The sequence below is a fragment of the Haemorhous mexicanus genome, chromosome 5 (assembly GCF_027477595.1).
Source record: "Haemorhous mexicanus isolate bHaeMex1 chromosome 5, bHaeMex1.pri, whole genome shotgun sequence".
In the NCBI taxonomy this organism is placed as follows: domain Eukaryota; kingdom Metazoa; phylum Chordata; class Aves; order Passeriformes; family Fringillidae; genus Haemorhous; species Haemorhous mexicanus.
Window position 1 is genome coordinate 27,688,463 of NC_082345.1, and position 14,919 is coordinate 27,703,381.

The following is a 14,919-nucleotide window of genomic DNA, read 5'->3' on the forward strand; positions in this document are numbered from 1 at the left end:
GTAACAATAGAGAGGAAAGAAGATAAAAACTGGATCCCAACACTGTTTAGAAAAGGAAGAACCTGAAGGCAACAGGAAAAAGTAGTTCTATGCATCTTCCATGGTCTGACCCAGGACAGAGAACAATACAAAAAAAGATAACCATAAAATAAGCAGTGCAGGATACTGACAATGGCAAAGCAAGGCACATTACTGTGGTTTTAAAGCACCAGCTTCTGCCTCAGGAAATCAAGAACAGTCAGTGTGTCCATCCACAATCAGGCAGTTGTGAATAAAGTTTTTCCTTTGTCCCTATTTTAATTTTACCTATTTATTCTCACTTATTGTACACTCACGCTCTGGAGAAAATAAGTTATCAGTGTCATTTGTGAATGCTGAACTCATCAATACTAAATCCACACATATTTCACTCAATGCTTACAGACCTTTGTGTAATTCTATCCACCTTATTTTGTAAGGACTGCAAATTCTCCTACAGTTGTGTAATATGTATTATAGTGTAAAGTAACTCACACTGGAAAGAGCCCCTGCTGAAAGCAGAGCCAACTTCAAAGGTAGATCCACCTTGAGATGTAAAGATGCTTAGGGTTCTGCCCAGAACCAAATTTTGCATCTCCAAAACCAGGGCATTCCACAGCTTTTGTGTCATTTCCCCTCCCTCAATCCAATGTCTGATTACCCTCACTGAATTTTTTTGCTAATTGAACTAGAATTTTCTTTGCTGCAATTCGTGTCTGCTACCACTTGTCCTTTCACTCTATGACTCCCAAGAAAAGCCCTAGAGAACACTAAATATCTAACAGAATAGAAGAAGGAAGGGCAAAGAGACCACTGTAGTCACAAGAATGCCTTTGGACATCCAGAACTTTTACTAGGTAGTAAGCACCCAGCTTTTTGATGTCCAAAAAATCTTATCTGATCAGGTGTGGCAGAGATCTAAATGAGGCCATCAAAAGGACATCACTAGAGATTTATTAAAGATAAAAAATGGCTGTTTAAGACATGAGAGAAGAACAAGGAAAAACAGTATTCCAAATGGTATATATTTACTAATGAAAGAAAATAATTTTGTATAGCAAGGTTAGGTACTCACCATCTCTCTCGCAATCTCCACAGCTTCCTGCAGCCCATAGAGCCTGCCACAGACCAGGTAGATCCCATTGGCCCAGAGAATACAACCCTCATGGACCCAAAATTCATTGCTGTCAAGAGGTAGTTCAGGAATTTGTAACTCCAGCTCAGTGCCACCTTCTGAAGTGGGCATAGACGGTTTTGAGTCCAAAGGAGTCTTTTCACCACCACTGCCACCATCAGTGGTTGCTTTTTTACAAGAAGCTCCCCTTGAAAGTGACCGAGAGGCTCCACTACAGTCCTCAGAGCGGTGCCGCCTCTTAAAGCGGGGATGAGCAGCCAGGCTTCTTTGTTCCTTCTGTTGTTGCTGTTCCTCCTCCTCTTCAGTATCTGTCTTGGAACCATTAGAAGCACTTTTGTGCCGTACCTTGACCTTGCTCTGCATTTCTGTGGCCCTCTTTGGAGGTGGATTCTTGGGCAAGGTAGCTGCGTAATCCTGGGGGTAGAAAGGACCAAAGAGGTCACCCATGTTACGATAGCTGGCCCATTTGCCACACAGGCAGCAAACCAGATGCCCCAAGACAGAAGACTCCGTTACTACAGGGCCTTGCAGCATGAAAGTTGAGGTGGGCAGCACTTTGCTCTCCGCATTGCTAGGAGGGGGTGTTGAAGACCTCTGTCCTTTCCGACCCCTCATCAGTTTGTTCTGCTCCTCTTCCTCCGCGTTTATGATTGTGCACACAGCGCCTAATTCACACTTGTTTACCACATGAATATAAGGGAAAAAGGACTTATTCTTGGAGTCAGTTTTATCTACAGACTGGGTAGCATATTTAAGCTTGATCTCTGGTTCTTGAGGCTCCACAATTGGAGCAGCCCGTCTAGGCTTCCGCTTCCGTGGCTGCGCTGCAGGTTTTCGCCTCTCCCTCCTTTGCCTCTTGGGCTTTGGCTCACCAGCACCCACCCCTTCTGCAGGCTGTGATGGTGCTGGTGGGGGAGGCGGAGGGGCAGGCAGCTGCTGCTGTTGCTGCTGCTTCTTCTGCTTGTTCACACTCCCAATTGGCCTCCCTTTTTTCTTTCCAGAGGGGAAATATCCCTTTGGAGGGAAACCATCTGGCTTGGGTGAAATGTTTGTCACATCTCCATCTTTTTCCTCCGACTTTGGATTTGGTTCAGAAATGAACACACTGGAAGGGGAAATTGTTTTTGAGTCAGAAAAGGTCAGAGTTCCAGCTCCACTCACAGATCCATCAGACCTTCCCTGACCACCTGACTTCTGAGAAGGTGGTGGTCCTGCACTGGATCCTGCTCCCTCTTTGCCAATACTGGCCGTTTCAGGGACCTCTTTTTTGTTTTTATCATCCTCGCTGCTTTGCCACTCTTCTGAAGATCTCGGAACAGTTTTTTCACCACTTGTATCCTGGCTTGCTGGCCCCACTTGATCTGGTATCTCTCCTTTTCTCTTCTCAGCCTCTGGTCCATGTCCAGCCACATTTCCTCCTTCAGGCCCACTCTTGAGGGACAGGATGTCATCAAGAGTGACAGTATCTGGACCAGTTTCAGCACTGTTGGAAGAAACGCTTCTCCTAATATTGGGAGATGTAATTTTCTGAACAATAGCTTCCAGTTTTAATCCTCGCCCCTTTCTTGGGGGCAATATTTTGGTCTTTGCTGGGCTTGTGAGGGAAACAGCAGGACAATTCCTATTATCAGGACTTGGCAGGTCCTTGAAGGAATCTCCCTTTGCAACTGACTTGCCAGCATCTTGGCTTTGAGATGAATGGGCATAGGAGTTGTACGTTTTATCAGCTCCTTCTTTTGCTGAAGTCATCAGTCGCCCTTTATCGTCACTGCCACTGTTCTTCATATCATGTGGCTGTCTTTTGGTAGGGATAGGAGAGATGAAAGAACGGACCCTCCTCCTCATAATTAATGGGTTTTGTGGAGACTGGTCCTCCTGGCCAGGGAGCCGAAGCATAGCATTACTAGGCTTGGGCAAATCTGTAGATTCCTCTCGTCGATGCCCATCGCTTTCTTGAGGGCAAAATCTTTTTTGGTTGGCTGCTCCAAGAGGGCCGCCGCTTTTGGCAGGAGAAGTTTGCCGAGAGAGGTCCCAACCAGATTCATGATGCTGCAACTTCTGGCTGCCATGTTTCAGTTCGGTGCATTTGCTTTGAGTACTGTCACTCCCCATGACACAGCGTCCAGCTTCCTGGCTTCCAGTGTCATGGTAAGAGCTACCTTGAAGGTACATCATGCCATCCTTGTCATTTTTTAAGGGACTCCTTACTCTTTCCAAAAACTGTTGTTGTCTTGGGCTCTTCCTTGCTCCTTCCTGCCTGTGCTGAGCTGCAGCAATCACACCCTGAGCTGCGCTGCTTGCCCAATCTTTGTATTCTTCTTGCTGTTGCTGGTATATCTGTCTCTTGTAATGATACTGGGAATTCAGACTCTGGTTAGGGTCACCAAAAGCATGAGGCCGAGCATTCGTGTGATAAGCCGAAGCCAGAGATGGGCCTTCTGAATTCTGAGGGTAGACAGAATGCAAGGAACCCCTGCTAACTCTTTCAGATAGTGTCATGTGGGGGTTCATGTGATGCAGATCTGCCCCTGGGCCTCTGCTTCTGCCTGGTGACATTTTCAGCTTATCAGCAAGATCCTGATATTGAGAGGGTGATTTACCCCTTCCAGTTCTGCCAGGTCCTCGTCTCATCTGTGTCGATCTGTTGTCCTGCTGGGGCATGTAGTCTGGAGCAGCATCGGAGACTGCAGCTCCAGGGCTGGCATTGCCTCGAAAAGATTCATGCTTGATGCCAGCAGGATGACAATGGTCTCCTGTTTTCTTATTGTTGAGACTAGCTGAGCTCTTTGACTGTTCAAAATCTTCTTCCTTTATTTGTCCACTGTGAGCTTTCATCTTTGTTTCCATGGATACTAAACCACCAGGGAGTATTACTGACTGGCTCAAGCCAGGGGCAAGACGTTCACTCCTTCCGCTTCTGGCCTCAGGACCCATGTGCCCTATGGGGTGAGGGCCAGGATCTCTTACAAGTTGCCTTAATGGAGATATGTCACAGATCACTGATCTCCTCTCTGAGAGTGCTCCTGCCTCATGGGCAGCAGACTGAGACTCCACATCAAACTTTCTAGCAATAGGGTAATCAGCTAAATTTATCTGCTTCATGTCTGGAGCTGCACTGCTAGACTTCCTATCCCAGGGACCCCAGTGAGGGCCTTCTAGGAGGGACCCCATGTTTTTGTTTAAGAGGCCTCTATTGGTCAATTCATTGGTTTGACTAATTAAAACATTGGGTCTCATGGCTCCCTCCAAACTCCCAGCCATCCCAGAATGCTCCTGGGCATTCCTAGAATACCTTCTGTCTGGATGATGGTGGTACCCCTGTAAAACCTCTTGGAGGAGGCTAGGAAACTTCTCATTACGGCCTTTGCGCTCGCTATGCCCTGGAAAATCCCCCTTTTCTTGACCAGACGGATACTGTGGAAAGCCACCAATACTTCTCTGTATACCAGGTGCTATATTATCCTTGTAGCTGTATCTTAAACTGCCAGGAGACTTGGAAGATTCTGTTCTTGCAGGAAAATTTGGCCCAACAACTGCATGACCCGGCTGGCTGTTCCCCTCCCCATTATGGTTAGTGTTATCGCCACTTTTGCTCCCTTTACCTCCTCCTTGAGTTTCTTGCTGTGTCCCTGCATGCCCAGCTTCTTTCGCTCCACTAGTGCTAGCTGGTGCCTGAGGGGCTGTGGAAGCATCATCTTGTGCAGGTTTATCTTGTCCACCTGACTTTTCTACTCTTCCTGCCATGGCTTCCCGGGAGACAATCACCCCAACTGCCTTTTCATTCACTTTTGGGGCATTTTCCACAGCCACCACAGATTCCTTCCCATCAGGGGAGGCCACATCCTCCCTAGCTGCAGGACTGCTGCTGAGTTTTGATGGCTCATTCTGAGAGCCTTGTGCTGGTGAGGAGTTGGGTCTCTCTAAATTACCCCCTTTGTAAGTGGTGTCTGAGCTGGTGCTCTGGCCACTCAGCTGTCTCACCCTTTCCCCATGATCCTCTGAACTACTGGAACAGCCACCATCCAGGGACTCTGCCATAGGAGACTTGAGTTGCTCCTCTGCCTGGGAGGAGCCTTCTGAGTTGGTGCAACTGTCAGCCTTCTTGGAAGAGGATGATCTTTTGGAACTTTTTTTCTGAGGTGCCAAGGCATCTGAGAGCAACATGTGCTGGACTGTGTTGGGCAGATTGGCAACTTGAGAACTTAGAGCACTCAGGCTGCTCAGTCCTGGATCTGTGAGCCTTTTTTCTTGCAGTCCTTCCAGTCCAAACCCCTTGAATCCACCCGCATGAGCATTGGGGCTTGGCATCATAGATGGTGTAGGACTAAGCTGAGGCATCATCTGCAGGATCCGGTTTCGAGAACCCATGGACATGTTGCCTTGCCCACACTGGAGATTCTCTCCACCTGGCATGAGTGGAGAAGGGGTAGAGCTGCAGCTTGGAGACTGAACCACAGATGCAGCAGGAGATGGATTAGAGATTGGACTGAAGTTTTGGTGGAACTGCATCGGCGACCTTACAGGAACTTCAGTCTGGCTGTACTGTCCCACTTGACTTTGAAGAGAGAGTTTAGTGGCAGCATTTGAATACTGCATGACGTGCTGAGGTGGGTGCTGTTGCTGCTGCCCCTGCTGCCCACTTTGGGGCAGCTTAGATTGCTCAAAGCTTTTCATCGGTTGAGTTTGAAAGCTGTAGTTTGACTGGGTCCCATAGGCCTGTGCATTGGAACCCACAGCATGGCCTTCGTACTGCGACCCAGAATTTACGTTGTAGCTTCCGTCATAATTCTGTCCTGACTGGCCAAAACGCTGTGGGGAAGGGAAAGAGGAGGAGGAGGATGACGAAGGTGGCTGATAGTGTTGGCTGAACTGACCCACTCGTAACTGGTAGCCTGAAGCAGAGGAAGGCAGGGTGGATGGACGCTGCATTGGCTGCAAGTGGGAGGTGCTAGAAGCAGACTGGCTGGAAGCCTGGGGTAAAGGCTGATGAGATTGATAGATCTGCTGTCTCAGCTGCTGCACCTGCTGCTGCTGGCTAGAAGCCTGCTGCTGATACTGGGCACTCCCTGGAGAAAAAGGACCAGTATAATCCTGTTGATAGTGGGATACACCCCCAAGGGTCGAGTGCTGTGTTTGGAACTGGCCCACATGTCCCTCACTCCCATACTGACTCCCAAAGCTACTCCCTTGAGGGGGCCCATAGCTCTGTACTGGTCCAGAAGGCCTGCGCTGAGGCGGCTGCTGCCCTCCTGATACCACTGGATCTTTGTTGGCAGCCATATAGTAAAACTCTCCTGCTTCTTTTCTGAAACCTTGGTAGCTCTGATGGCCAGAGCTCTCACCAGGCATTGCTGTAGAGGCTCCTGTTGCTCCACGACGTCCACTGCCAGCACCTCCTCCAAAGCTCTGGAACATCTGGGCCTGCTGGCGAGGGCTGAACTCTTCCAGTCGGGATGAAGTATGCACTTCCTGCGGGTAGCTCTGCTGGTTTCCGTGATAACTACTTTGCTCCCGAAAGGACTGCATGCTGTTCAGCAGCAGAGCAGTAGCTCGAAAGCCCTCCTAAATTTGGAGAAAAAGAGAGGGAAAAAAAGGTATGTTTCTCAGTCACACCAGTACCCCACTCAATTTCCCTGCTTCAACAGCAATTAAAATTTAGTATTTCTCTTCTACTTCCTGGTATATCAATGTTTAACCCCCTTGTCTTGCAACCTGCCAATCTTCTAGGTAATGCAGGCCAGTAGCCTACTACCAGTTGGAGTGCACTTCCAGCATTAATATTTCCCCATCATCATTTACTCGCTGGCTGTGTTTTTGTGCCCTTGAAGAGAGAAACTTCCAACAATATTTGTAAAGCAAATGAGAGCAATCCTCACCATCCAACTATTCCCTATGGCTAATACTGGGAGTAATCCAAGTATTTTGCTACCATGCTTAAAGACACGACAAGAACCCTGCAATGCTTTCCAACCACCCTTGGATTTACCACAGGAATGATATCCAAGGTCCACGTTTCACACCAGGAAGATCTCTATAAGCAAACACTCAAGGTACAATTGACCAAAGCTCAAACCAAGACAACCCAATGAAAGGATCCATGTGAGTGTGTGAAAGAACTGGCACCAGCATACTCAATCCTCAGTTCCTGAGTAATTCCAGTGACACTCCTAGGTGAAAACCAACACAAGACAAGACATCGCATTTTCACCTCCAGCCATCTGCTTTGCTTTACAGGATGGAAAGTTGAAACAAGTTAATTCTATTTAAGCAAAACAGTCTACAACTTCATTCCTCAGGACTTCTATATTACCTTGAATGAAACATAACTGAAAACACTTGCCAGTCAGAATATATATTCTGGAATACCGTGTATGATTATCTACACTTACATAAGCAACTCATAAGCAAACAAACTCCAGGAGACCTCTCCTCTGTATTTCAACATATTATTCAGTATGTGGAATTATGACTCACCCTCAAGGACTGGACCACGACTGCAGAATTGTTTGGGGACCCCAGCTAGTCCCTCTATAAAAGCCTGTCACATTACTAGATGCATTAAGAAAAGTACAGAAATGAACAAGTATGTGCAGGTATACTGCCTTTAAGCACCAAAGCCAAAAAAAAAAAAAAAAGAAAAAACCAAAACCAAACAAACAAAACAACCCCCCTAAACTAACAGATGACATAAGCATTTCATGTCTGAAACACCTTGTGGTTTTCTCTTCCTGAAAAAAAAAAAATACGGATAAAGCCACCTGGACAGACTCCTTCCTTTAAAAGAATGTTAAGACAATGCTCACACTTTTCCAGGAAACAGAACCCCAACTCCTCAGATTGGAGACTTCCTGGAAAACTTGCCTGCATTATGTTTTCATATTTTGCCATGTTTTGTGTTTGCCATGTTCAGCTGAACCCATCTAGAATTAATTTCTAGCTTTGCACTTAAGTTTTATTCAAGTAGATCAACAAACTCACAAAAAAAAAAAACCCCAAAAAAACCAGGCACACAAATGAGATGCAGGCAAGATTTGGCATCCAGTTCTTTTCCCATCTGCCTACAAAGGTTATTTTTTTAACTAACATGTATGTTATCTACAGAAGACTCTATCCTTGGAGCCTTTCATCTTCTACTATCTGTGTGTGTAGGCTACAGAACACACAGGCCCAAAACCACCCCACAGCACTGCATGTTTCTGCAGCCCCTTTCCTCTAACTCAAAGGCCTCTTTGTGTTACAGCCTTGGTTCATGCAGATTGATGCACATAATAATATTACTAGAATCAAAAGGGAACTGTCAAATTGTTAATACCTCAAGTTCTGTCTCTCTTCTTCTAGGAAGTCAATTTTACTGCTGTTCTAATCTTATATTTTAAGTGGCAAAAGAGAGATCTTCTGTTTTGCTGAACTTCCACTTTTTTAGCATTTTAAAGACTACATATATCACATGAATAACACTTCTATGAATGCCACACTGTGCCAATCTGTCCAGTTCAGGCTTATTATGGATAAGCTCCTCCTTTTTCTGAATTATTGCTTTTGATGTTTTATTAGTTTGAAGCTCCAGCCCTACTGGGGTAGGACTAAAACTGGAATACCTAAGGCAAACTTCTTTCTTTTTTTGTGTGACTTGCTGTTAAAGCAAAAAAATGAGGGGAGGAAAAAAAAGGGGAAAAAAAACATACATCGAAGAAAGTTATCAAGCTAAAGGTAAGAAAATATCTACTGCCACTGGCAGATGTTAAAAGCAGCTTCTCTAGATAAGCAGTGTGGGGCTCTGCAATCAGCAACATTCACGTGCCATGGAGACTGCGTGCACACCCTGGCTACCACGTGCTTGGCATCCATCCTCTTTTCATGAAAGCAACATTTCCATGCTCTCACAGGCTCAGTCTTCCACAGAATCTCACACTCAGCTTTTAAACAAGACATGACCAAAGCTTACTCTGCATAGTCTGGACAAGATCTCAGGAAGCCTCTTCTGCATTACATCATACAAAAACTTTAATTGCTGAATGATATTCGTTCTCTGTAACTCTACCAACAGTAGAAAACTGCTGTTTTCAAGCTAATGTATGTTAACAATGCTGGCAGTCTTAAGACTTGTTCACTATTAAAAAAGAGAATATAATGAATAGAAAGAGCACAAGATGCTGTAAAATGCCGTTAAAAACAGAGATACAGTAAAGGTCAACCAAGGCACAAATTCTTATCCTTCACAATCTCATGCAATCATGTAACATTTACTTAGTCCAGAAGTTATATACGCTAACTCAAAACAGGAAGAACATATTTTTCTCCTTCAATTTTTTTTTTTCAATCTTGGCATTTACCCTAACAAACAAATAAGAAGTTTTCACCAGGACAATACTTGCTTTGAGTATCTCACAAGGAGCCTAACTTGAATAACATATCTAGTAGAATAGCTGCCAAAAAGAAAAAAGGCATTTCATTAATAACAGGAGTAAAAAAAGATAGAACGTGCTCCAACCCATTACATCACTGATAACTTAAGACATATAGCACATTTCCTGTCATTAATGTGCTATAAATACAGAACTATTACAATTACTTCTGCAATAGCCTTTCTTAATAGCAACAGCCCTGTAAAGTGCTTATTTCTAAGAGCTATACTCGGAGTAAAACCACTGAGAATAATGCCCTGGACAAGTCTTGTTAATAAAATACATTCAGATAGATAAGGCCTTCAAAGTCTACCCCCATCCACACGTAAAAGAAGTATCTGTTTTATTATTCTTTTTACTGGAAGCCTTTAAAGAAAACATTTTTAGCTGGTACATACTCCTCCTCATATAAAACTCCGTAATGCCGGTAGACATCCGTAATGCCATCCCGGGCAGAAGGGACAAAGTCCTGCCTCCAAACAAGTGTTTTGTTAACAGCCACAAATTACACACATTTACAGTACTTTCCAACACACACAAGATGCAACCTCTTCGTTTATTCAAAGGGAAGGTAAGAGTCTGGCACAGCTTTCACTACTCCAGTGTCACACCTACACTCTTGCTACACGTGGATGCAGCTCTCTCAGTAAAGCTGCATGACTTTAAAGTATTTATAGCCTGTAGCTGTAGAGCCATCTAAGCACATCCATCTAGACACTGCAGACTACACTGACTAGGCTAAGCAGTTTGACTTTGCTCCAGCACATTCATTTCTCCCACAACAGCCCAGTAATCAAAATTTGCCTTCAACCTGGCAGGAACAAAGGAAACATATTACAAGCTTGCGTGGCTGATAAAAAACAGCCTCACTTACAGAATCACTGCACAGAAGTCTTGAATAGGAAGAAGCAATAGGTCCTCTCACCCAAATCTAAGACTTATTTGTGAAACATGTGAAGTTATTTCAAGCACTGTATCAACTGACCTTCTTCATATGAACTTATTTTTAAGCATAATGCAGATTTCCTCTCCAGTTTAATCATTTGAAACAGCCTCACAAAAATTTGCTAACATAGGGGTTCCTCAAAATATGAAGCCACTGCATTGTGATCTCGCTGTGCACAAGATTATCCAATGTTAATCAAGAGCATGTATGCATCTATGCATGTGTATCAGAGTGCCCCTGACCAGTGCTGATTAACAGAACTCACCAGTACTCCCACATCAAGATTACCCTATGAGACGATCTTCTGCAATGTACCATGCTAGGCTTTTTTTCACAGGCACATAAATCTTTACAACTCTTTCTGTCCTGATTATCAAAGACTGGAAAAATAACAGGACAGCTGCCCAGATCTCCCCACACAACACTGATGCCAACACAGTAATGCATCACTACAGACAGCTCATAACAACTGAACTAAAAACCAAAATACTGTGTGGACACGCCTAATTCTTGACTATAAGCCTATAAAGGAGCAAATGAAACCACCACCAGCTCATTCAGTAGGACATTAAGTGAGGTCTTTCCGCTTCGTTAAATTTTCTTTAGATTTGGGTTGACTACCGCGATCCATCTGCGCAGAGAAGTCTCAGGCAGCAGTCAAATGCAATATATCTTCAGGGCTCTGTCAAAAGCCTCTCACTTCCTAGCATGCTTATCAGGAAAGAAAATGCAGTTACAGGCAGGTGATGAACAGTAAGACAGTATTTTCCATAGGCCAAAATGTACACAAAGAAGTTGGGAGGGTTACAGTCTCCACAGTTCTGATTAAAATAGACTCACTTGCTAAATGCTGTGCAAGTGACAGAGATGTACTTGTACAGAGAAGTTTACAGCCATTTCTTGCCACAACTCATACAAAATGCAAAAATCACTATTTTTGTCCTTCCTCGTTCAATCTTAAACTAGCAGAGAACACATATAACCAAAACAATCTCAAAAGCCAGAACCTGAGTATGAGCAATTCAGGAGTATATTTTGTAAGAAATAATGCCCGTGTTCCAAATTCAGCCAGAAATAGAGAAAAAAAGGATTTCCATGTACTGAGTACCATTTATTTTGTCAAGGCCAAGTTGCTAACCCTCATTTCTGCAGGCACAGAATTATTACTTGCACACCTGATCAACAGCTGGGAATAGACTGACCTTGTTTCAGTTTTGGAGGAACACTTTTTACGAAAAGGCAAATCAGCCACCTATACCACGAGAAGATGATTTTAAAGATCAAACCTAAGACTACATTTAACAAAGCAACAGATATAATTTATTTCTTCTACATTTGATGCCTTTTTTTAAAAAAAAGGAGAATAATTAAGACTTGTTTTCAACATTATGAGTGCTATAGAAGTAAACCAAGACAGTCAGCCCTTCAAACCGTCACCAGTTTGTCAATGCAGTAACACTCACTGCTCACGTCATTCAGAAAGTCGTGTTTCTGGTATTATTCACCAGCACACTTCTACAGAAAACTACAGCCAGATCTGGCTCTCACCAAGCCATCACCATATATTCTGTCAAACAAACCTTACTACACCACTCAAAGCTGAAACAGGATACAGTCACTTACCACAGAGAGTGCCAGACCCTATGGAAGTAGCTAAACTGAAGTATCTTGTAAAGTAGATAAAAATTAAATTAAACCCAGAATACTGCATTAATGGAAACCAAATTTTATCATTCTAAAAAATCACAGCATGTCTTAGAAACCATATGTAGTGGTTACACATGCTTAAGTACCTATTAATAACACATATTAGCAACACGTATTGCAAATCAGTGGTAATACTGGTCTTGACAAAAAAACCCAACCAACCAAAAAAACCCCAAGACACCAAAACTTAATTTTGTCCTTCCTAGTGAAAACTTTTATCAAAAAATCCCTCAAATGAGCTACAGCTTGGCCAAGTGGATTGTAACTAGATTCCATCATCTCACAGACACACTATGCCTTCTTTACCAAAATGTCTGCACAGCTTTTCAGAAAGTCATTATGTATTGAGCTTAAATCCAAACAATTAAGGAAATGGTTCTCACAGAATGGGTGAGGAACAGATGAGCGTGGCAGAAGGAGCACAGTGAGCTTTGTCAGTTGAGAGAGGGGAATGCTCTGGAGATTATTGTGCTAGATAAAAATCTACATTCACATCTTTTTCCATATATTTCCTTAAGTGACCACAAAAAAGCCCAACCACAGTAAGCCTGAGTCAGTGTACCTTCCAATCTCACAGAGGAGATGTGAGCAGACATATTCAGAGCATTCAACTGCTATGATAAAAGGCATCATGTAAACAAACAACAACAAAAAATAATCAAATTTTGCATGTGGCTATTACTTGGCTGCTGCTTTCTTCCCTCACATTCAAAACATTTTTGTAAAAAACCCTTTCTGGAACACCAAGAAATACACAGACTTTTTTGCATCTGCAAGTTCTCTTTACTCACTAAGTGAAAAAAACTAAAATACCATCTCCAGTTTAGCTTTGCACTTTTAGTGAAGTGTACTGTTAAATTCATATTCCTAAACATGAAGAAAGAAGAAATTTGACAGGAACAACTTCTATTGTAAGCCAGTATTTAAGTTGCAGTGCTATGAAAAAACGTATTTCTAGAAATATAACAAATGATCAAAGTTCAGCAGAATTTTGGCTGATGGTATGTATCTGATTTTATTATTGCCATTGGTTCTCAGTCTCAATCAACAGAACAGATGCACTTAAATAGCTTTCAAAAATTTGCTAACCTCTTCTTGAAAGTTATCCATCCAAATTTTTAACAGACACTGCTATTTTAATAAGAATCTATGCAAATCAGTCAGATTCCATTTTATGTCAAAGATTAAAACAACAACTTTGGACCCACATATAGGATCAGTCTTCTCTAGCCCAGCTGAAGAGGTCCAGCCTTCTCTCTGATGTTAACATAGCCATTCACGAGCAAGTCAGATCAGGGAACTGATATGGTCAAGAAAATTCTGAGAGGGAGAAAAGCCATTTCTGACCTGACAGATCCATTCACTGTATCATTACACAAACATCTGCACCAGCAAAACAGACACAGCAGGAACTGTTTTAAGTGGCGTGGCTACTGAAGGGCACTTGAAATCAGGAGCTCGTATTTAAAAGGCTCTTGGTCTTTACACAATAGTTGAACTACCCTTCCTAACCAAAATGAAAATAATAATGAACGCTCAGCTCTTTATTTCTTTTTTTTCTGCAAGCTGCAGATAGCTGATTGCACATCCTAATCCACCTCATTAGTCCTCCAAAAATTTTGGCAAATCATCACTTCATTACCTACCTCTTATTGCAAATTGACCTGTGTCCATACCCCCTATGTCTTCAAGCAGTCACACATGATATCTGCTCTGGCAGTACAGCAAAATTTGAACATCCACTTCAAGAACCATTTCTGATCTGCTTCTCCTCAGACATGCAAGACACGAAGCTCAGCAGAGGCATCACAGCTCTCACTAAACTTTCACCTTTCAGTTACAAAACAATGAAAAGGAGATGTCAATTATTAATTGCAAGAGGAAAACAGTAAAGTGCAAGCAGTCTTGTCAGGTTCTATCTGCCCAAGCTCCCACTTTCTGTGCAGAAATTTATCCAGTATCTAAAACACTCAGAACTATACAATGAAGGAAATAAAAGCCCGCCATCCTAACACATTATTTTTAATCAACTTCTATCATTTTTCATACTAAGCTCTAGCCCCAGCCTTGATGACAAGTTGCTAAGATGAATACTTAAGGGTCATATTAAATAGTACCTGTAATATATACTTTTCAACATAGTCTATACAATTAAGTATCTATTCTTTTTTTACAACATCTGGTGCAATGAGCCTGTAACTAAGACTCCTGGGAACTCCTCAAGGCAAATGAAGTAAATTGACATAAAATCTGTATCAGTTATGTGCAAGTATTATTACAATAGAGGCTATGCACTGTACACAAGAATTATATCCACTGATTAGGATAAAACCATTGTTGAAGATAATACCACCTATTTACATTATAGGCAGTAATAGTAAAATCAGGGAGAAATAGAACCTTGATCTACCTAAACTAACAAATTAAAGAATTACTGTTCAATTGCAGAAAAGCTGTACTCAAATTTACACCTTCCAATCATCTTATAGACAGTTTTTGTTCCTTTAAGGTAAGACAAAAAATTTTGCTTTAACACTTTCAATTTTCACTAGCCAAGTTTATCATTCCTCCTATTAATTCAGCACTTCATACCTCTGAATCAATGCAGATTTAAGAGGAATTTGAATGTGGAAGGTCTGCAAATACTACTGCTATGGCACACTTTAAAAGAAAATACAGTCAAGGCCACAACAAGTTTACTGATAAAA

At 42.8% G+C, this 14,919-nt stretch overlaps 1 protein-coding gene across 5 annotated transcripts in view; it reads right to left on the reverse strand.

Annotated features, from left to right (window-relative positions):
- Positions 1-14,919, reverse strand: part of TCF20 (transcription factor 20) — a 130,162-nt gene that overhangs the window by 40,386 nt on the left and 74,857 nt on the right. For 4 of the 5 annotated variants that reach the window (XM_059846567.1, XM_059846563.1, XM_059846568.1 and 1 more), the window contains one exon: positions 1,094-6,715. In XM_059846567.1, coding sequence (XP_059702550.1) covers positions 1,094-6,679 — 5,586 coding nt within the window. In that variant the 5' untranslated portion in view covers positions 6,680-6,715. Of the gene's footprint in view, positions 1-1,093; positions 6,716-13,857; positions 14,042-14,919 lie in introns of those variants that run through there. The other variant, XM_059846566.1, reaches the window with a different exon arrangement.